General features: G+C 53.6%; 9 protein-coding genes across 9 annotated transcripts; 2 read left to right on the top strand and 7 right to left on the bottom strand.

Moving 5' to 3' along the window:
• Positions 1-5,877: 5,877 nt before the first annotated feature.
• Positions 5,878-8,104, bottom strand: CC1G_12805 (hypothetical protein; the record flags this gene model as incomplete). The annotated part of the gene is made up of 2 exons (XM_001828099.1): positions 5,878-8,022; positions 8,078-8,104. 2 exons carry the CDS (start codon positions 8,102-8,104, stop codon positions 5,878-5,880), a joined length of 2,172 nt encoding a protein of 723 aa, XP_001828151.1.
• Positions 8,105-8,563: 459 nt separating this feature from the next.
• Positions 8,564-9,193, top strand: CC1G_13552 (hypothetical protein; the record flags this gene model as incomplete). Its single annotated transcript, XM_002911978.1, has 2 exons — positions 8,564-9,004; positions 9,065-9,193. The coding sequence occupies 2 exons, from the start codon at positions 8,564-8,566 to the stop codon at positions 9,191-9,193; spliced, it is 570 nt and encodes a 189-aa protein (XP_002912024.1).
• A 138-nt stretch (positions 9,194-9,331) lies between these two features.
• CC1G_12804 (hypothetical protein) lies at positions 9,332-12,298 on the bottom strand (the record flags this gene model as incomplete). Its single annotated transcript, XM_001828098.2, has 7 exons — positions 9,332-9,564; positions 9,650-10,294; positions 10,347-10,599; positions 10,679-11,042; positions 11,094-11,158; positions 11,208-11,473; positions 11,533-12,298. The coding sequence occupies 7 exons, from the start codon at positions 12,296-12,298 to the stop codon at positions 9,332-9,334; spliced, it is 2,592 nt and encodes an 863-aa protein (XP_001828150.2).
• A 94-nt stretch (positions 12,299-12,392) lies between these two features.
• On the bottom strand, positions 12,393-13,118 carry CC1G_13551 (hypothetical protein; the record flags this gene model as incomplete). The annotated part of the gene is made up of 1 exon (XM_002911977.1): positions 12,393-13,118. The coding sequence occupies one exon, from the start codon at positions 13,116-13,118 to the stop codon at positions 12,393-12,395; it is 726 nt and encodes a 241-aa protein (XP_002912023.1).
• A 1,483-nt stretch (positions 13,119-14,601) lies between these two features.
• On the bottom strand, positions 14,602-15,225 carry CC1G_12803 (hypothetical protein; the record flags this gene model as incomplete). Its single annotated transcript, XM_001828097.2, has 3 exons — positions 14,602-14,730; positions 14,856-15,145; positions 15,201-15,225. 3 exons carry the CDS (start codon positions 15,223-15,225, stop codon positions 14,602-14,604), a joined length of 444 nt encoding a protein of 147 aa, XP_001828149.2.
• A 1,126-nt stretch (positions 15,226-16,351) lies between these two features.
• Positions 16,352-16,819, top strand: CC1G_12802 (hypothetical protein; the record flags this gene model as incomplete). Its single annotated transcript, XM_001828096.2, has 2 exons — positions 16,352-16,726; positions 16,784-16,819. The coding sequence occupies 2 exons, from the start codon at positions 16,352-16,354 to the stop codon at positions 16,817-16,819; spliced, it is 411 nt and encodes a 136-aa protein (XP_001828148.2).
• A 420-nt stretch (positions 16,820-17,239) lies between these two features.
• CC1G_12801 (hypothetical protein) lies at positions 17,240-17,913 on the bottom strand (the record flags this gene model as incomplete). Its single annotated transcript, XM_001828095.2, has 3 exons — positions 17,240-17,449; positions 17,563-17,634; positions 17,698-17,913. 3 exons carry the CDS (start codon positions 17,911-17,913, stop codon positions 17,240-17,242), a joined length of 498 nt encoding a protein of 165 aa, XP_001828147.2.
• Positions 17,914-18,196: 283 nt separating this feature from the next.
• On the bottom strand, positions 18,197-19,193 carry CC1G_12800 (hypothetical protein; the record flags this gene model as incomplete). Its single annotated transcript, XM_001828094.2, has 4 exons — positions 18,197-18,775; positions 18,832-18,850; positions 18,928-19,071; positions 19,120-19,193. 4 exons carry the CDS (start codon positions 19,191-19,193, stop codon positions 18,197-18,199), a joined length of 816 nt encoding a protein of 271 aa, XP_001828146.2.
• A 1,022-nt stretch (positions 19,194-20,215) lies between these two features.
• On the bottom strand, positions 20,216-21,350 carry CC1G_12799 (hypothetical protein; the record flags this gene model as incomplete). The annotated part of the gene is made up of 4 exons (XM_001828093.2): positions 20,216-20,473; positions 20,525-20,647; positions 20,713-20,917; positions 20,977-21,350. The coding sequence occupies 4 exons, from the start codon at positions 21,348-21,350 to the stop codon at positions 20,216-20,218; spliced, it is 960 nt and encodes a 319-aa protein (XP_001828145.2).
• Between the last annotated feature and the right edge of the window lie 119 nt (positions 21,351-21,469).

Here is a 21,469-nt window from a genome sequence, read left to right as displayed (position 1 = left end):
GCGTTGGGAAGATGAACGTTGGACCTTACCACGACCATGTACGGGCTAACCCGAGGATATCATCAGTCGACAGACCTGTCAATTTTTCGAGGAACTGGGGGAGGAGGTGAATATATATGCAGAACCCAAGTAGACGCACTCACCCCCTGTAAACCACTGGATGTGTCGAGGTGTATGAAGTTCTGGTCTTGATGGATCCCTGCACCGACGCACAAGACGATGGCGGCAGCGTTGGCCCTCTCGGCAGTTCTGATCAGGTTCGAGGACGAGTGTTTGAAGCTTTCAAGGAGATTGCGGCGAGCCACGGCGGTCATCTGGGCCGTGTTTGCCGTCGAAAGAGTGTCGCGTAGGGCTTCGAGTTTTTTGTCGAGATCGCCATTGTCCTTCGCCCTGGAATAAGCGTCCGCAGCTAAGTGGAATGGCCGAATGAGTAACATGATGAATCAAGACGGAGATGCCAACACTCACCTTCTGAAGGCATCAGACCAACGGCGGTGGAACCTCCTGCAGCCTTCCTTGCGTTCGCGATGATGCCGTTGGCGCGGTTGAATTCGTTCCATTCGTTGCCTTGTCGATGGTGGGCATAAGTCTTGAAGTATTTCGCGACAATCGAATCCTTGGTACGGCCAGACTGGGAAGCCGCAATGTCGAATGCCGAATCAGCTTGTCGTAGGCCCGACTCGAGTAACTGCTTTGTTTTCTCTGGTCCATGGGTCGTATCGGGAATCTTGGACCACACGACGTCCTTGCCCTCCAACCTCCTTTTCAAGATTGATCGGACCCGGCTAGCCACGATGCCTGTCTGCGCCGAAATGTCGTCAACGAGCTCGTCCACGGCGCTAAACACGAGCTCAATGACTCTGTGCGTTTCCTTGGAGATGCGACCGGGACCTTGTTTGGCGAGCTGTTGACTAGGACCTGCAGTGTTTTGCGATGGAGGAGACGGGGTACCTTGTCGCGCGTTATCTGCATCTTGGTCGTCATCCATCCACCCCATCTCTACATCATCATCGTCCACCCTGCCCGGATCCCCCTCCATTGACACATCCTGGGTCTCACCACTCGACTGGGACGCCATCAACTTGGGAAATTCCCGGGCATATGCTAGGGAGGCGTCATCGACCAAGCTACCGACGGTATCCCAATCAACACCCTCCATAATGTATCCATCATGTCGGTCGTTGTCGTCGCGAGTGCCATCGTCCTTCTTCACTGGGGTTGGTGTCCGGCCCAGTTGGTAAAGAACTGGAGGAAGCGTCGGGCATCTTCAGCCTTGCCGTGGAAGGGTTCAGGCGCCTTGACCGGGCTCTTACTAGAGGAGGTCTTGGCAGCTGTAAGGTGGCTGACCAGGGTAGAGATGGCGGTGGTGAGCTGGTTCTGCTGCTCTTGAAGTTTCGCGAGATCGGCAGCGGACATCGTGAAGTCGTCGGTGGTTTGGGAAGCGGAAGAGGGTAAAGTAGTTGGTTGAATGGAAGTGGGAGGTTTCTGTTCTGAGCTTGGAGCGTCAGATGTGTCCTCCAACTGCCGAGAGGTGTGGAGAGGGGGATGGATCGGGCGAGAGACGAAAGAGGCGGGGTTCGTCGGTGTAGAGCGGCCGGAAGAGCTGAGGCGTTGTGCGGAGATAAGAGGTGCGGATGCGGCTAGAGCGGAGTGGAGAGTGCTGAACGATGGGAGGGTGGTTGCTTGTTCGGGGGATGCTGATCGGACGCTAAGGGACTGGACAACTTCTTCTTCGTCTTCCTCGTCGTCGTCGTCGTCTTCCTCGTCTTCTTCTTCGGGGTCGGTGTCGGGATCCGGAAGCTTGAATGAACCAGCTTTGGCAGCGGGGGAGGTGTTTGCGGAACGGTAAGCTTGGTACGGGGTTTCTGGAGATTCGGCGGCGGTGGGTTGTGTTTCAGTTAGGGCGGAGTCCTGGGTGTTGTTGCGGGCGAATTCTTCAACTGCTTGCTGATTAACGGGGGACGGTGATTCGGCGTTTAACTTGAGGGAGTTGATATAGACCCAGTCGTGTACGGAAGGTTCGTGGTAACGGTTGGGGCAGGGCTGTTCGGAGCAGGCGGTCCAACGGTTGAGGCTCGGTAGATGGACGTCTAGGACGATGGGGTGACCGTCGCTGACCCGAACGACGAAGTGCGGCTTAAACAGACAGGAGGTGTCTTCCGGTGCGGCGGAAATCTTGACGGAGTGCGGGGACCAGAGTTGCCAGGGAGGGACCTGATCGGCAGGTCAACCAGGAGCCCAGAAATGCGGATGATGCAGGAGCAACGATCGGCGTTGCCGGTGCACAAAGGTAGCTTGACCTAATGTCGCGAAGAGCGAACACTAAACCAAACCAAAGACCAGAAGAGCGGAGCGGATGAGAGCAGAGAGCGAGATAAGAGCGATGAGCGACTAAAGGCAGATAAATGCTGAAGCGGTGTATTGACGAAGAGGTCAAGCTGAGGAAATACAGAGAAATCTACCTAGTTTATATACCTATTCTACAGTCTACATAGCCGCAATGAGTCAGGATGACGAGCAAATGGTGAAATGCAAAAGAACAATAAGAAGTCATGAGGCTGCGCGAAAGCTGCGCGAAGAATGAAGAAGACAGTGGCGGAGTAACGAGGCAGTGCAAGAATGGAAAGAACAATAAGATGTAGGGCAAAGGGCATAACGAGGCAGTGTTCCATGGGAGAAAGTGTCCGTGTCGAGAATAAAGGCAAGAATAAGAATAAAGAGGAAGTGATAAGGGCGATGAAAGCGATAAGATAAGATAGGGAAAAAATAGGGGCTCGTACCCGCTGTTCACTGACAATCGGCAAGCGCACTGACCTCCGCCCTGTCGACGAACGAGTCCAGCACCTCCAAGAAGTCAGGAAGGACGCCGAGGCAGCTCTTCGACTCGAAAAGGCCCAACAGAAGGACGCATACGAATCCGGCAAACGCTCCGCTCACCAATTCCAACCCGGCGACTACGTCTGGCTTAGTGCTAAGGATATCCAGATCAAGGTACCGACTCGCAAACTCGGTGATCTCCAACTCGGTCCCTACAAGGTCACTAAACGTGTTGGCGATCTCGACTACGAACTCGATCTCCCCAAATCCCTCTCCCGCATCCACCCCGTCTTCCACGTCGACAAGCTCTCCCCCTGGAAAGGCAATGACGTCAACGGCATTTTGCCACCCCCACCTGAGCCTGTCGAACTAGAAGGGGAGCTTGAATACGAGGTTCACGACATCTTGGACAGCCGTTGGAGAGGTCGAGGAAAGAATCGCAAACTGGAGTACTTGGTCAGTTGGAAGGGTTATGGGTCGATGGACGACACTTGGGAACCGGAGGAGAACCTGGAGCATGCGCCCGAGATTGTGAAAGAGTTCCACCAGCGACACCCCTCCGCACCACGTCGGATTTCCGCCACCATCTTCAGCTCCCTGCCCTGGCGTCCACTTGAGAACTTCACCGACGCTCCGCCTATCGACTTCGATTGGGAACTTGGACGCCGCCTACCATTGATCATCGAGGACGATGAAGCTTAGAAGGGGGGTAATGTCGTGAACAGCAAGTACGAGCCCCTATTTTCCCTTATCTTATCTTATCTTATCTTATCGTTTTCATGGCCCTTATCACCTTTTCTTTATTCTCATTTTTGCTCTTATTCTCGACACGGACACTTTCTCCCATGGAACACTGCCTCGTTATGCCCTTCGCCCTACGTCTTATTGTTCTCTCCATTCTTGCACTGCCTCGTTACTCTGTTATTGTCTCCTTTATTCTTTGCGCAGCCTTCGCGCAGCCTTGTGACTCTCCCTATTGTTCTTCTGCATTTCACCATCTGTTCGTCATCTTGACTCATCGCGGCTATGTAGACTGTAGAATAGGTATATAAGCTAGGTAGATTCCTCTGTATTTCCTCAGCTTGACCTCTTCGTCAATACATCTGCATAGCTTTCTGGCTTACAAGTCGCTCATCGCTCTCGCCTCTCTCGTCGCTCTCAGCTCTCTGGCACTTCCGCTCTGGTTTCAAGGTTTGGTTTGGTTTAGTGTTCGCTCTTCGCGACAGGAATGCCATGGCTTCGACCCTCGACGCCGGTATCCCAGTTCGACGCTCCCCGTCACTTTCTCCGTTACCACCCAGTTTGGGACTGGATTTCTCTTGAAACTTTTAACGACTTGGTAAGTCTCTCATCACTGAGGGATCGCGGCGTGATCGCGGTTATCTTATCTTCTTCCTTTTTAGGTCGCCCTTACAGGATTTCGATGGCGCGCATTCGCTCGCCATCCTTCGTATTTTCACTCAGTTTCTTCTTGTCTCGTATTATGCTCGGGGCAACAACACTAGCGGTACCCCCGAGCATCGCCATTATCCCGTCTCCCCTCAACAGCACAGGGATGGCGGTATAGGCTTGGGAAAAGCGCGTTAGGTAGATTTCTGGAGTGATTTAATCAACCTAACGCATGAAAAAGGAAACCGTCCCCTCTGCCAAATCCTAAAGGGGATAGCCCAGATCCTTAAGGCAGGTTGCAAGGAGGCAGGAAGTTGGGCGACGGTTATGTTGTGAGGACGGTCGAGGGGAGTCCGGGAAATTGAAGGTTGGCCCTCCGGGCATGGCAGGACACTGTGCACCTTGGCCTGTAGACCGATCCACGCGGAGGTCGACAACCATTCGAAGCAGCCCACGGCCAGAACCAAATCTCCGCCACGGTCTTTTGATAATTTTTCCAGATATACAAGTTTTGAATACGCCCTGTATTGGTTCCAAACATATATATTACACTTAGTAGTCTATGAATGTACGTGTGAAGAAATCCCCAGGTTTAGTCAGCAGGCGTATCGATACGCCTGCTGACTAACATCTGGTTTCGACCATTCGAAGCAGCCCACGGCCAGAACCAAATCTCCACCACACCGTGGGCTTTTGATAATTTTTCCAGAGACAAGTTTTGAATACGCCCTGTATTGGTTCCAAACATATATATTACACTTAGTACTCTATGTATGTACATGTGAAGTATTACTAGTGTGTTCAAGATACCAATAAATGTGATTAGTGAGGATAACCTAGGAAGGAACATAAAGGAAAGCTAGCTCCAAGAAACCAAAAAGAAACGAACAAAGAGTAACCTCGTCCTAACGACCAGGGGACTGGATATGACCTTTCAATAAAAGCATTGGACGACGAATGTATGCTCAGGTGGAATTTGCGTATAGGTCCAACGCCCCGCATGGCTGTCTTCCACTGCTGAAATGCGATAGGCTGGTCCGAATTCTCCACACCATTCTCTATGTTGCGTAGCCGTCTCAAATACCAATCCTCCCTCCGGCTGCACCAACGACCGTAGTTATCTCCACAATCCGCACGCTCGTATGCTCGAGCAAGCGGCCACCAAGACTTCATAGCGGTCTGCCCCGTTCCTGATTCCCCGTTTAGATCAGTAAAATCGTCCTAAACAACAAGTAGAAAAGAGGGAACAGTACTCACTCTCGTCAATGCAAAGATACGCCCCACATATCAAATCGAGCTCTCTTGCCGGTCAAGCTATCGTCCACGTACTCGCCCATGCCGTTTTGAAATTGTATAGATACAGTAGCCCCGCAGCCCACAGGTGGTTTCTGCACGTCACCCAGACCAAGTGTTGCGACAGCCAGGCGCCAGATGATCCCCCCACGACGCAGTGCGGCACTCATATGGGGCTGAGCCAGGACCAGAGTCCTAGTATTGATGTAGCTTTCGTAGTCGGCTTTTGTGAACTTATGACCCAATGATCTGACTGGCAAGGGGTTGTAGGAAGGCGTGCGGTAAAGAGGGGCGGGGATGTGGTGACGAGGGAAGAAAAGTCGGAAGGGTATCCCTTTTTGCGCGAGGGCAAAAACGACGTCGTCTTCATTGAATTCCTCAGCCAGACGACACACGAACAGCGCATCCACTCCACTGAGCACGGCCAGCCTCCCAAACCTTGCTTGTCTCTGGGGGCTCGAAATAATAGTAACGGGGGACGCAGTCGGACAGGCCCTCGTCAACAATGTCTACGTTTGTCCACTGCGGTATCGAGACAATGCGGAGGCAACGAAGGCGAGAGCGGTGCTTCAGAGGATGTATGACATCGTCCTTGAGGTCCCAAGAACCAGGGTGAGGAGTCTGCCGATTCGAGTGGGAGTGGATAAATTGAAGCGCTGATCGATAATGGGTCGACGCGAAGTACTCTTCCGGCTGTTCTTCGTCGTCACAGAGTCCAAGCAGGCGATAGAAGTCCCTTCGAACCCTAGGCCCGTCGTCCGCAGCGATAGAGACGGAGGGCAATGGAGGGACGAATCCATAGTGAAGCCCCAACGTTTTATTGACCTCGTCTTCCAAACAAGCTGCCAACCAACTCGTCGATACTGTGAACATGCCCTCCTCGTCTTCAACAAGCGTCGTGTTAATGGCCATTGATTGCTCTGCTAGATTGAGTGGCTCAAAGACGGATCTTGACGGATTCCCTCCCCCCTGTCCCACCGCCAACGAAGGTGAAAGAGGAAACTCCTCCATCACTGCACCCACCTCCTCTTCATCCTCGTCGTCGACGTATGCACTGTAGGCTTTGGTTATTCTTTGCCTCAGCGATTCCGGTAATGGGAGGTCCAAGTCCTCCGGACCCCACTCATCCAGGTCGATCTCTTCGTCACCCTTGCCAAAGTATTCGCAACAATCCCATTCTCTGCAAAATGCATCAAATACTTTCTGACGGGCACTGTAAAGTGCAAGGGTGTCTCTCGAGTTCTTTACTCCAGCAGCGACTCGCTCGTATACGTTTGGATCTCGCTCGGAAGGATACCATTCGTACACCCGCACGTTAGAAACCGGCGGGTTGGCTGCTCTATCTTCACGGGACTGACGCTGTGTTGCCGTTTCTTTTTCCATGATTCGCGCATGTAAGTGTTCGTGGCGTTTGAAGTGAGCCACCCAGGCTGGCTCGGGCTTGGAACTTTCGTAGCGTGTCGTTGTCGGCGGTGAGGAAATCGAGGTCTGGTTTCCGAGAGGCAGCGGTCGTTCAAGTTTTCCTGTTGGTCTTTCATCGTGACTCGTAATCTCATGAAGTCTTGTGGTGGGCGAAGACGCAGTCGAGGTCTGCACCCCAGGAGACAGCGGCTGTTCAGGTCTTCCTGTAAGCAATTCAGGAGGAGGGGCCAGGGAACGATCAGCTGAGGCCATTTCCGCAGGACCCCATCGGTACCACACTGGTATCCCATGATTCACGAGCCATGCAACAGTTGGTTGGTCCCCCGGTGGGTTAACAATGTCCACGATACACCCGATTCGGTCTGCGTTGTAGGAGAAATCGCTCAAAGACGAACGAAAAACGCCGTCAATCCATGCCATTTCGACCTCGGATTCCAATTCGGTGTGCCACTCTGGGACATGGCTGCTGAGAGTGAAAGCGTCTCGTTTCGATTCGCCATACGCAATCAGGAAAGACAGCGCCCCCCACCAAACCGAAAACCAATCCCTCGACAATGCAACAGCCCGATCATAGCTCCTCCGATTTCTGAACGTTTTCTGGTACCCGTGAGCCCACGGCAGAAACGGGAGGACCAAGGGTGCCGTGAATTTTGACTTGAGTTTCGTGACAGCGCCGAATAGTTCAGCCTCCAGCCTGGACCAGCTGTGGATGAAGGTATCGGGCATACGGTACACCAAATCCCCCTCAGAACCAAGGCTTAGGGGATGGGGGATGCGCTTGAGTCGATTGAAGGGGAATCCAGGGTCCGAGTAACGCAACGGAACGAACGCCATCCATCCAAACGCGAGAGTCCATAAACGGGGGGTGGAAATGTCTTGAAACCTCGGGTAAAGTGGTTTGAACTTCTCCCCTGAGGACAATTGAGCAGGGTTGGAAGAAGACGGGGCGGTCGGTCGATGGAGTTCTCGGCGTCTTGTCGGCTGAAATGGGTTTACATCCTGGTGGAGGTATGGGTCTTCTTGAATGTCAAGCGCCCTGCTGCAGTTCGGAGAATAGTACAACTCTCCATTCACCGCTTGAAGACGTCCAGGTGCTGAATTCTAAACAGCAATTAGCTCCCAATTTCTACATGTTCACAATCTCCATCAGACGTACCTTCATACCACTACGCGTCAATTCCATTCCCTGGAGCTTTAGAGAATTCCTTGCCCTCCAGTATCCCAACCAAACCGTCCCTGGAACAAACGCAATACGCAAGCAGCAACGTCTCGGCGCCTCGACCAGTGCGAGCACGACAAGAGATTGGCCTGGTTAGAGAACGTGGTCTGGTGCAGGTTACTCGACGCCTCGTCAACGAGCACGACGATCACCTTTCAGTGTGATGTGAGAGGAGAAAACGTTACGACTTCCCGACGCCTCGGCTCCGAGCACGAAGGGATGCAGTCGAAGTGGTGGTGGTTGTTAATGTTAATGAGGCCAAGAGACGCTCGGTCCCTGAAGTTCCCATCACACCGCCACTGATGGGTTCCCGCGCGAGCACTCAGACCCTTCAGCCACAAGGGCTTGTTCTCATCCACGACTCCCTTTGACAACTTCCGTTGTTTCGTGCTCGGAATCGAGGCGTTACAATGGAGGTCTACTATGGTCTACCACTGGAGTACGATCTTTTGCTTCGTGCTCGGAATCGAGGCGTTGCATGAAGATTTCAGCCACAAGGGCTTGTTCTCATCCCTCCACCGCGACTCCCTTCATGACAACTTCCAATGTTTCGTGCTCGGAATCGAGGCGTTACAATGGAGGTCTACTATGGTCTACCACTGGAGTACGATCTTTTGCTTCGTGCTCGGAATCGAGGCGTTGCATGAAGATTTCAGCCACAAGGGCTTGTTCTCATCCCTCCACCGCGACTCCCTTCATGACAACTTCCAATGTTTCGTGCTCGGAATCGAGGCGTTACAATGGAGGTCTTCTATGGTCTGCCGCTGGAGTACGATCTTTTGCGCTTCGTGCTCGGAATTGAGGCGTTGCATGAACATCGGTCTCGGGCACTGGGATTCTATCATGTTCGCGGCTGGATATGAGGTGAGCTTATTGAGGCTCGTCAGCTATTCGGCGACATACTAACTAACCCAAATCCTTCAGGGAATGCGCCACTTCGGAACAGCCAATCCGTTACAGCTAAGGGAAGAACGTGGCGCGAGCAACGGAAAAAAAGTTCGCTCAGGGGTCAGGCCAATCAGCAAGAACAATTTCATTCAGCACATTTTATGAACGAGTGGGACGACCTATGTACACATAGAAAAAGCTAAAAGGCGATAAACGACAAAGGTGATAAACGACAAAAAGGGGGTAGGGGGAGTCAGTCCATCAAGAGAGCAAGATATAGATGATAACGGGCATTTTGGGACCTCATCGACTGCCGGCGCCTCCTTTGTTCAACTGATCAGCCACCATCTGGAACAAAGAAGCCATATCGAGGCCAGGTGTTCCGAACTGCGGGATGTTCAGTTGTGGGAGGGCAGCAGGATGATGCAGCGGATTAGGTGCCGCCGACGTGGACGCTTGAGGTGGCGGAGGGGGAGGTGGTGCATTCGACGTCGACGCTGGAAGAAGCTGCTGGGACGCAACAGAGGCGTGTTGCCCTAACAAATGCAAGATGCCCGCGAGGTCAGGATTGATGCCAGCGGGTGGAACAGCAGAAGGAGGGGCGCCGGATAGGGGGAACACCTGGGGGCCCGAAGCACGAGACAACGCAATGGGTTGGAACGAGGATGAGCCCATGGTGGACGTCGGCACCGATTGCGAATGGGCGCCAGCCAAGAAGGGTTGAGGAGGCGCAGGCGAGGCGGGGTGAGTCGCGATTGTCGGCCGATCCCCGTCGATCAATGGCATGAGTGGCCCCGAGCGAACCGACGGAGGTTCGTCCGTTTTCGTCTTCTTCATAGGCGAGTGCTTCAAAATCAGGTCGTCCGTTTTTGAACTGGTCGGTTTTCTTGCCTTTCTTGTGCGCAGGCGCTTTGCCCTTGGCTCGCGGGGTCGTTTGGTCGTCAGAATCCGATAACTCGATACAGGGGGTTGCAGACCGCGAGTCGGCGGCGTTGGAGGAAGAGTCAGAGGGCGCCTCGGAAGCCACTTTGGCTTTGGGCCGTTTGAGGTGTGCCCCATGCACGAATGTCGCGGAGGCGATATCGTTGACAAGCACCGCGGGGGGCCCCTTGCAGTCGACACTCTGATCGAGGAAAAAGCGATGTCCAGCGGGGACAGGCCAGTCGCCCAAAACGTAGGAGTCGTGAGTCTTGAGGTTATCCATCTGATCTCCAGTCAACATTGGCGGCGCCGTGATGATGATCGCTTTACGGGAATTTAAAAAATCTACAGCCACAGGTTAGAGCGAGGACACATGAACTACGCCGGAAAGACTCACCGTCGGTGTCCGCAGGCTCCAGCACAAGTTTCCCATTGGGGGCGGTTACAGCGTCATAGCAAATTCGGAGATGTCCCACAGAGACGCCTTTGAGGCCCTGGCTGGTAGAATTTGTCTTGCCCTTCGTCTCTTCGCCCGGAAAGACGAATCGTACAGGGTAGTGGGTAAGAGATATATCCGAAGTGGGCGAGTTTTTTGTTGAGATGCTTCCAAAGACGATTGGGTGCGACTTCCGCCGCTGGGTCCATACACACTGCGAAGTCCACTTAAGCACGAGTGCGGGGATGGCAACGGATAGGCTTACCCAAAATGTTCTTTAATAGTTTGCCAACCCAATCGACCAAGGCATCTTTGGTGAAGACGGTCAACAGGGGCGGGTTTGGCACAACCATAGATACACGGTCGTCGAGAATGGTCCTGCATCCAGCCTTGGTAGGGGAAGCGTCGAAAGCAGGAACGGGGTTGGCGGTCGATTTTAAGGGCTGAGGGGTCGAAGGGGTACCGGCGATACCGCTCGAGTTGCGGTAGCCCTGGAGCGGTGGCTGTTTCGCAGGAGATAGGTGTTTGACGGGTGAAGACGCCTTGGATACCTTCGTGTTGCCGAGTGCGGGGTCCGCTGCCTTCATCTGCTTCAATAAATCCTGGGAATTGTTCTGGGAAACCTTCTGAAGCGCGTTGACGGACGGGTGAGTCGAGCTTGAAGATATTCAGTATAACGGCGTTGGGAAGATGAACGTTGGACCTTACCACGACCATGTACGGGCTAACCCGAGGATATCATCAGTCGACAGACCTGTCAATTTTTCGAGGAACTGGGGGAGGAGGTGAATATATATGCAGAACCCAAGTAGACGCACTCACCCCCTGTAAACCACTGGATGTGTCGAGGTGTATGAAGTTCTGGTCTTGATGGATCCCTGCACCGACGCACAAGACGATGGCGGCAGCGTTGGCCCTCTCGGCAGTTCTGATCAGGTTCGAGGACGAGTGTTTGAAGCTTTCAAGGAGATTGCGGCGAGCCACGGCGGTCATCTGGGCCGTGTTTGCCGTCGAAAGAGTGTCGCGTAGGGCTTCGAGTTTTTTGTCGAGATCGCCATTGTCCTTCGCCCTGGAATAAGCGTCCGCAGCTAAGTGGAATGGCCGAATGAGTAACATGATGAATCAAGACGGAGATGCCAACACTCACCTTCTGAAGGCATCAGACCAACGGCGGTGGAACCTCCTGCAGCCTTCCTTGCGTTCGCGATGATGCCGTTGGCGCGGTTGAATTCGTTCCATTCGTTGCCTTGTTGATGGTGGGCATAAGTCTTGAAGTATTTCGCGACAATCGAATCCTTGGTACGGCCAGACTGGGAAGCCGCAATGTCGAATGCCGAATCAGCTTGTCGTAGGCCCGACTCGAGTAACTGCTTTGTTTTCTCTGGTCCATGGGTCGTATCGGGAATCTTGGACCACACGACGTCCTTGCCCTCCAACATCCTTTTCAAGATTGATCGGACCCGGCTAGCCACGATGCCTGTCTGCGCCGATATGTCGTCAACGAGCTCGTCCACGGCGCTAAACACGAGCTCAATGACTCTGTGCGTTTCCTTGGAGATGCGACCGGGACCTTGTTTGGCGAGCTGTTGACTAGGACCTGCAGTGTTTTGCGATGGAGGAGACGGGGTACCTTGTCGCGCGTTATCTGCATCTTGGTCGTCATCCATCCACCCCATCTCTACATCATCATCGTCCACCCTGCCCGGATCCCCCTCCATTGACACATCCTGGGTCTCACCACTCGACTGGGACGCCATCAACTTGGGAAATTCCCGGGCATATGCTAGGGAGGCGTCATCGACCAAGCTACCGACGGTATCCCAATCAACACCCTCCATAATGTTATCCATCATGTCGGTCGAGCACGATGCGGCGCTTGCATTGGAGTTGGACGCCGCTACCAGCCTGCCCATATCGCCAATGGAGATGGTGAATGGACCCGGACCGCAATAGGAATCCAAGACGCTGGCATGCAGCGCGCCCGATTGAACCATGCTGGAAAGTTGATCACGGGTGACGGAGAAGGGGGGCTGGCGAAAGAAGGCGAAGACCACGGGCGCCAATACTGCCCAGAGCTGATGCGGAAGAAGGGGCGGCCAACGGTGCGGGAGCGACGCCGTTGGGCTGAACCAAGGTCGACTGTGTAGGTGTGGCAGACGTCGACGAGGTGGCCTGGGCAGCTATCGAGGGTACAAAACTCGAACTGGGGAGGGTAGTGGACGCGAAGGAAGACGGCGGTTCATGAGTCGACGATGCCGAGGAGAGAGTGGACGCGAAGGAAGGCGCGATGGAAGACGGCGGGGCTAAAACCGACGACGAGGAGACCGTGGATAGAAGCCCAGTGTCCATGGACGCGAACACAGACGGCGGGTCCTGAGGCGACGACGACGAGGAGATAGTGGTCGGCATGGACGCTGACACCAAAGACGGCGGTGCATGAACCGACGTCGAGGAGGCAGGTGTGGACATCAACCCTGTGGTACCCGGCGGCGCCAGGAAAGGGTCGGGTGACGGAGATCGCTGGGGGAGTTGCTCGCTCACAGGGACCTCGACCAGTTTGGGTTTCTTCGCGTGACGCCCTCTAGGCCGAGGTTTGGGAGGCGATGGCGGTGTACGAAGGCGACCTCGCGTCTGTCCACGAGTGTTTCGCGCCGGGGTACTCCCAGGAGATATACTGGCCGTGAAGATACGATGCTCGCTATCATCGACGTCGCTCGCCACGAAAGCGTCCATGTTGATGTGTGCTTTCGCCGGGGTGCTTCATTCTAATGTGGAGAGCAGAACTACAGGTGAGTAACGTCCTCCTCAGCACGCATCAACAGACCAGAGCTCACTGAGGTTCGGGGAACACGCAGGCAACGAAGCCTCAACAACGATGAGGGTAAGGCAGCTAATGTGGTGGAAATGGTGAAACGACGATGAGGGTAGGGCAGCAAAGATGGTTGAACTGGTGAAAGGGGCGCAAGACGGGGGTATGTGTGGGCAAGAGAGGGATAAGTAAGACGACGCTCTCTTGTCTGGTATATTTATCTGACCTGAGCCATCCCGTTACAGGACTAGGGCGAGATTAATTCGATTCAATTGTGACGGGCATATGCCGAACACATGTTGACCTGCCGCAGGCGGGTTTTGCGCTTAAGCGGACTTCTGCGAATCATTGGAAGCGCGTCCTTTGGCTAGGGACCTTCTTTGCCGTCGTTATCGTCAGATGAAGCGCGTTGTTTGTAGGGACCTTCTTTGCCGTGGTTATCGTCAGATGAATCGTATGTTGGGTTGACATGCACCTGTAGAGGCCCCATGTTTACCTGCCCCAGGCAGGTTCCGCGCTTAAGCAGACATCTGCGAATCCTTTGAAACGTGTTCTTTGGGTAGAGACATTCTTTGCCGTGTGTTATCGTCAGATGAATCGTATGTCGGGTTGACGTTGAGAATCCTTGGAAGCGCGTTCTTTGGGTAGAGACCTTCTTTGCCGTGGTTATCGTCAGATGGAGCGCGTTGTTTGTCTAGAGATATTCTTAGCCGTGGTTATCGTCAGATAAATCGTATGTCGGGTTGGCATGCGCCTGTAGAGAACCCCCGTCATACAATGAATTGCCGCGCGGAGCAGGCTTTAAGCTTTAATAGTGGAACAGTCATTTGGAAGATTGGGGTTTAATGTGATATGATCCGTAAACCTATCGTGAGGTGGCCGCTCCCTCGACACGCGGCAATCGTCAGACGAATCGTGTGTCTTGTTGGACGTTCTTCGAACCTGCCTCAGGGCCCGTGACTGGGAAATCGGGGTTGCGTGCAAGTTACAAGAGTGCCATGTCACGAAGGGCGGGAGAACTCGAAAGGATGGCCAACAGAATGCAAGTTTTCCATAGCTTCGTCCGCCCATACATTTGCCATATACATTTGCCATCCATCGAAGTTGAACCCACCCCCTCAGCGATCGAAGCCGTGATCGCCGGACCAATCACCGGGCCGTGAATTCTCAGAGTGCACATTGTTCGTGATGATCGAAAGTTGATAGTCACAAAAAATGGTTCACTAATTTGACCACACATGTGTACCTCGACCAAAGCGAAAGAAATGGCAACACAAAGCTCGTGACATTGACACAAATAATGGTATACGTAGGGGACAGCAGGAATCGATGGTAACAGACAGCGCACATGGTTACAGACAGCGGCGATGGAGACTCCAAGAAGGTGAGGGGAGATAGTAAAAGCGACTACTGGGTACCAAAAAGCTTCCTCAGGGTTTCCTCGTCGTCGAGGGCGGCCATGAGAAGTTCCACGGCGTCCTTGATATGGTACACCTTTTTGAAGGGGGTCTTCTTGGCAGCTTTCTCGGCGGCGGCCTACGTGAGGATTGGATAAGGGAGGGTGATCAGATAAGACGAACCAAAAACACAAAAGCATTGCTAGGAGAAAAGGAAAACCAAAACCGAAACGGAAAAAAAAAAGAAAAGCTAGAAATACTCACATAATTTTTGAAAATCCCCACACACCCATCGCCTCGAGTGACAACATAGAGGGCTTCCATCTTCCCGACAACAACCTTGTTCCTCACACGGCAACTACCACACTTGAAGATCCCCTCACGAGTTCCCTCAATAACGTCGACGAATGCGCCGGTGTAGAGATGGCAGCGTGAAGCGCTATCCGGGTCGACATCGATGGGCACGTCGGTGTGGGTAGCATCGTCCATCGCAACTGTGTCCTGGGAGTTGTTGGGAGGGATTTCCGCGTTGGCGGCGGCGACGTTGAGACCAACTGCCACACATGTTAGGCGACGCTTGGAGTGATAAGGGGAGCAAAGATATCTGACCTTGGACAAGGGGAATAGTAGCCATGGTGTAGGAGTATTGCAGTGGTGTGTGGACTGGGTTTATCTGGCACAGCGTCGTCTCTAATATATCATTGCTGGGCTCGGGACGTCTTCTTCGGTGACTGACTCGGAAGAAGCTCCCTCCCGGTAGGATGACGTAGGATTTTGCCCGTTTGGGCGTGCCTGCAGTATCGAGCAAAGATCTGATGTCACGCGCTGACGGCTGTTCAGATAGGTTCAGATGGGAGCACGGCTGGAGCGCGCTTAACAGACGACGTTTTGTCTATACCTCCACCGCTCATCGACCAACCTCACCTTTTTTGGGTAGTAGTTACCCACCTTCTGGGCGGCTATCACCTTCTCGAATGACCGAGGCCGAGTGATTAGCTTTCAGGGATGGTCGATATTCCCCTAATTGTGAACCCACTGCGGTCAGAGGGAGAATTCGCCATCTGAGATCGTCATTTCCGCCGGGAAACGTCTATCAGACGGCAGAAGGTTAGTTACGGTAAAGTCCGTCCAGGTTGCCAGATTCATTGATTTTTTCGGAAGTAGACTGGCACCTTCTGGGCGGCTATCACCTTCTCGAATGACCGAGGCCGAGAGTGATTAGCTTTCAGGGATGGTCGATATTCCCCTAATTGTGAACCCACTGCGGTCAGAGGGAGAATTCGCCATCTGAGATCGTCATTTCCGCCGGGAAACGTCTATCAGACGGCAGAAGGTTAGTTACGGTAAAGCCCGTCCAGGTTGCCAGATTCATTGATTTTTTCGGAAGTAGACTAGCACCTTCTGCTCGGCTATACCGTCTTGACTGACGGCAGAAGGTCGACTGACGCAAGCCGATGTTTGGGCCTTCAGGGAAGCACGACATTCCCCAGAAGGTGAATTCTCCGCAGTCACAGGGAAGATTCATCCTGATTGCCGCATCCACTGATAGACAGGGGGTCTGTCTCCAAGTGGATGGTCTCCTCCGCTCGCATACAGTCCTCCATCTGTCTGACCTGGCGCGGATATCGCTATGGACTTGAACAAGGACAGAACCAACGACGTCGCCATCCGAACTCTCAACTCTCTCGACGACTTTTGGAACATATTGCACCCTCCCAGTCTGCACCCAGGACCGCCTATTGAACCTCCTTCCATAGTCGATGCCCGGGAGGATGGCTATCTTCCAGATGAATGGCCTGCGGGAAATTATCGAGGATGCGGATCCCCGGGTATACAATGATTGGCTTGAACGAGACGTGCAGGAAGCTGTCGTTGCCGCCGGACCTCTGCTTAAGCCGTACGACTACCATTTCGATGTCATGGAAATTATAACCTTCTATGCTGTCACTTTGGCCCGCCTGTACCAGGCGCCGCAAACTATTCCCAAGGGGGAAACGGACACAGTCTCCGACGACAACGTTACCACACGCCAACCGAACTTCGAAATGTTCTGGAAGGGAATGAGAGAGATTTTGGAACCTTACCTCAATGAGGAACGTGTGGGACCAATGAACACGTACGATGAACGTCGCGCAGTTGGTCATTTGGTGTTTTTTGTGCTTGGGGCGTGGCTGACGCTTAACTCCTCACAGTATTACAGGGTCCATTTTGGAAACTCGGGCCAGTGAAATCTGCGAACAGAAACAAAATTCCAAAGAGTCGCGAAAAGAAGCACTGGAGTGCTGACTTTGATTTCGTTGCTCAATACCGCCACAAGGTGAGGATCTCTCCGGAGGGCTCGCCCATGATACTGATGCCTGTGAAGAAATTCATCGATCATTACGTTCACCAACCTGATTGGAGGCTGCAAAAAAGAAGGGAAGAGGTTCGGGCTCGTCTAGACCATCATCAGGAGCGGGTTGCCATGTACTGGCGGCGCTTCCCAAGTCCCAAAGGCAGGTCATCGCCTTGCAGTGAGAGGAGGTGCAAATGCGTACAGAATATCGGAGTCACTCGGTACTAGCTTCGTGAAACTTGCCTATTAGTCGCTACGAAACATGTGGAATTGTCAAGACAGGATATACGTATAATGTGATACACGATTGCGTTTATAGGACGATGGGATTTTCCGGGTTGTCACCCTCGTCGGACGGGCCGCTCTGGTCGCTCTCTCCAGTAAGATCAATGGGCGCTTCCAGTGATTCACCTAAGCCTTCGTACGCCGACCGTGTGGTGGGGACAGCACTGGGCGGTGTCGTGACTATTGCACTGGGAGGGTCGACGCCGCCTTCTCCCTCGAGCAATCGAAGAACTTGGTTCTATATATGGAAAGCGAACGCACGAATGAGAATCGGAGCATAATCATGAATAAAATAGGCGCGCGCTCACCGCAACGAGGTCATAATCCGGTCCGGGCCGCAAGGCAGCAAACCGCGTGCCAGGTGATCGGAAGCTCGATCCTAGGGCCCGTCATGCGGTGGAAAGTCAACGAGTTCAGCACAGCCTGGTGTCCTCAGAGTGGTCAGTAACAATCTCAATGCAATGCCGTGCTGGGGAATAAGCCTACCATTTCCCGACGATATACGCTGGCCGCAAAGTCATCGTCGGACTGGGAATTCTCCCGCGGAATCGGCCACCGCGCCCTGTCGTGCATGTAGAAGTCGAGAAGAAACTTCTCCCGACCTCCGCGATGGCATGCCTTGGCATAGAACAGCGCACCGACTCGGTAAAACTGCTCCATCTGTTGGGTTTGTGAATGAGCGCGGGGTTCGTCGGGTAACATGGCGGTGCCAAGTCAGGGGGAACAGGTGATACGGTCTTCGCGTTGAGAGTCCTGCCTTTATGCGTGGTGGTGTCTGGCTTGGGTCCTTTGTTGGACATTTAGCGGGTTCTTACCGCAGGGAACACGAGGCGCACCCATTAATAATTACTCATAAAGCGCTTCCGGATTCTCACTCGCGGGGTTGACTGGCGTTTATGGCATCGCTGTAACTCGGCCTAAGATCTTGATCAAGACAGTGCAATCGTTGGGAGTTTAACCTAAGATTATCGGTAGATCGAATACACTATCTAATACGCTTGTACGATTTTGTGGTTTGGGCAGACCCGTTTTGAACATGCGCTGTGGGGTTGTTACGCTTCCACGCGACTTGGAAAGCGAGTTCCTCCTTGTGGAACGCTCGAGTGAAGTCGATATGGGAGAATCTGGCCTCCAGGTCCAATTCCTCCACCCAGAGTAGATATTCTCGTACTTGCCGCGATACCTGGATGGCCTTGAGGTAGTATGTGCCCGTAATTGTGCCCTCTTGATTCAACAACATCCTCTCAGCATCGTGCGCTTTCGCGAGGATCGAGTTCACCTGGGTTTCTTCCTTCGCAATGGAGGTGCGGTCTTTGCTTTGAATGAATTGCGAGGCCAGTTGTTTGGCCCTTTCGTACGGACTGCACGATGTAAGTCGGCGGAATTCCAACCTAGCGGTTTCCATGACATCGTAGGCTGCTAGTATATGCGGAGGACTGAGGTCGCCGTGTAACCAGCTATATCTTGGCAGGGAATAGGGAATTATTGCGCTCACCATGAGTCTCTCTCTGTACGCATCGATGAAGGTTCGCGCCCTGGCTGGGAGGAGGGTGATACTTGGCGCCTGGAGACGAAGCGTGTCAGCGGCGGTCCACGGAGGGGGGGGTGGTCCAAGCGCACGTAATTGGTGGGTGACTTACTTGCGTTGGGGGGGCCCATAAACTACTCTTCAGAAAGGTTGGCTTTCCGTGAGGGGGCGCGGTAGGAGTAACTTACTTCTGATAGTATCGTCTATTCTTCAGGCTTATCGCCCGTTTTTGCTCCTCCTCCGTAGCGTACTTACGTGGGCGACCTCTGGGCTTGTGCAAAGTCTGGTCCCGTTTGCGGGTCGGGCGCTGGGCAAGAATCTGCTCTCGATTGCTGAGGAATACATGAGCCGTCGCCCTGAGGAAAAGGTTTGGCGCTTACCGGTGATAATACTCGCGAGCCCTCTCCCGGGCAATGGCCTTCTTTTGGGCACTCGCGTCGTGGTCGGTCGCCATCGTGGCATGAGGTTAAGGGATGGTGATAGTGATGAACTGAAAAATCGTAGCTTGTCGGTCCCGCAACACGCCTTGGAGTGGCTGTGCATACGAGCGCCTATTGCGAGTGGTTTCGCGGACGATATCTGCTTTCACCGTTCGCTTGTGTTTGACAGGATAGTGCGCGATCGTCTACTGTGTCACAGTAGATTCTAGAATGGCGTCTGTGGGAATCGCGGTGGGCACCAGAGATGTTGAGGGTCCAGGTTCCGTTGCGGGCGATAGTCGTACACCGAAGGCTTAGGGTGAAGAGATGAGAGCTCTCATGATTCAGACCTTAAATCGAGGTCTAACACACTCTCCCCCCAAGGGTCCAAAATAGGTCAATTAGACAGGCTAGGGCGTTCACCACTCACATTTCGCTGACAAGACACTTCTGGCGATTTGGAACGGAGTCCTGAGGGTAGTTATTTGGCTCGGGCGCCTAAGTCGAATGAATATTAACTCTCCATTCGCTGGTGTTCCCCCGGGTTGCCACCAATTGCTACCAATACACACTGCCGAAGGGCTAGTGGATATATCCGGCGAGCAATCATGGGAGTTGAGGCGGAGGTGTCGTCATGGTTGAAACTCTTAGGGTGCAGGACTGGTCTCAGGTGATTCAGACTTTAAATCGACGTCTATCGTACATCCCCAGGAGGTCAAAGACAGGTCCGTGGTCTCTCAAACTGCCATCTCTCGTCACATATACCTGCGCTCGTTTGTTTTGCATGCTCGTCGCTGACATTCCTGAGGGGACCTGCACGTGTGGACTTGGTGACAGTCTTACGCCGAGGAGGAATGTTCAAGTAATGGGCTGTCACCTTCAGACTTTTTATCGAGGTCTAACCCCCGACGATGACGGGGTCGGTTGTTGTTCTCAAAAGTGGGGACGCTCCACGGCCTGCACTGATCGCGATCGCCAATCTATGTGAAGTACTGGGTTCATGAGCAACAACAAGTATTCAGGTATCTATATACATGCGGGTGGTCAAGCGAATAGTCTAACCAACGGGAGAAGACGCCCTGGAGGGGAAGGGAGTGCATGTGTCACAAATGCTGTCTGCCGAGGATACCGAGTCCGATTCGCCCTCCCCTCTGCAGGATTCCAGTCGGTAAGTAGCCCACCCTTTTCCCTCCTCCCTGTTCTGGGGAAGGACTACAAGCCGCCAGTCGTGAGTAGATTCACCCAGGCTTTCATAATAATCGGTGGCTAGAATACGATTTCCTGGTTCGTCATCGAGTTTCGCTAGAATGGGTGCCTGCGAGGCCAAGTTAGCATCGCACTCTGGGTCGTGTTAGCCTGTACTCACTGCCATCTCATCCCACTCCGTGCTCTCGAGGCCACACTTGATCTTTACGAAGTCCTTCCAAGGGATAGGAGGCTGAAACCACGGCTGCACGCCGCTTAATACCCGGAGTTCACGTTCCAGGCGCTGTGAACAGGTGGGCTACTAGGTCAGTCACAAAGACAAATCGATAGCCTGAAGGGGTCACTGACATCACGGACGTCTCCAACCAGATTCATCAGATCCTCTTCATCAGCGTCCGGGAACCCAGGGATGCATAACGAAAACCGAGTGAGGTACATGTCAATGTACGCGTCTACGAATTCCTGGCTTTCCTCCGCCGCCATGAATTGCATGGCGCCCACGCGGGCGAACGCGAACCGTTGCTCCGCGAGGGGAACCTGGCGCAGGGGGTGACTGGGCCACGGGAAAGTGGGTGGTGGGGCGTGAAATTGAACGGGGTGGTGCGGAAAAACGCAAAGTCGAGGTCGTCGATGACCACAGGCTCCATGTTCGGAGGACGGACCTCTCGGAGGGGATGCATGTTTGGGTTTTGGGGTGGGTCCATAGGAGACACTGGGAGACGGTTGCCGCACATGGGGGAGCGCCTCAACGTTGAAGGGAGAGGGGGGAGGGAAAGGTTGAAGACGCCTTGTTCCGTACCTGTCGTCTTATGTATGAGAATCTTAACAGCTTCTTTCCCTGGGTTCTCCCCGAAGACGGCGCACGAGCCAGGTATGCCTTTCAACTCCTCGACGACGGCGCACGAGCGGAGGTCATCCCTCCTACACCGGTTTGCCCCTTTTTGGCCCGAATTAGATGGGCGAACCTTCGTGGCAGTGCCTGGCATTTGTCTTCTAAGTCGCTCCCTTGTCATCGGGAGAGCATTCTGCTGGGTGTTGGTGAATCAGATGGTCGCCAGTGGTACACCGTCCGTGCTTCTTCCCACACGTTCCCTCACCGTGTCTG

This window comes from Coprinopsis cinerea (assembly GCF_000182895.1).
Source record: "Coprinopsis cinerea okayama7#130 chromosome 1 map unlocalized cont3.1, whole genome shotgun sequence".
Lineage (NCBI taxonomy): Eukaryota > Fungi > Basidiomycota > Agaricomycetes > Agaricales > Psathyrellaceae > Coprinopsis > Coprinopsis cinerea.
Note: the sequence above shows the minus strand (reverse complement) of the source record. Positions and strands in the feature narration are given on the sequence as shown.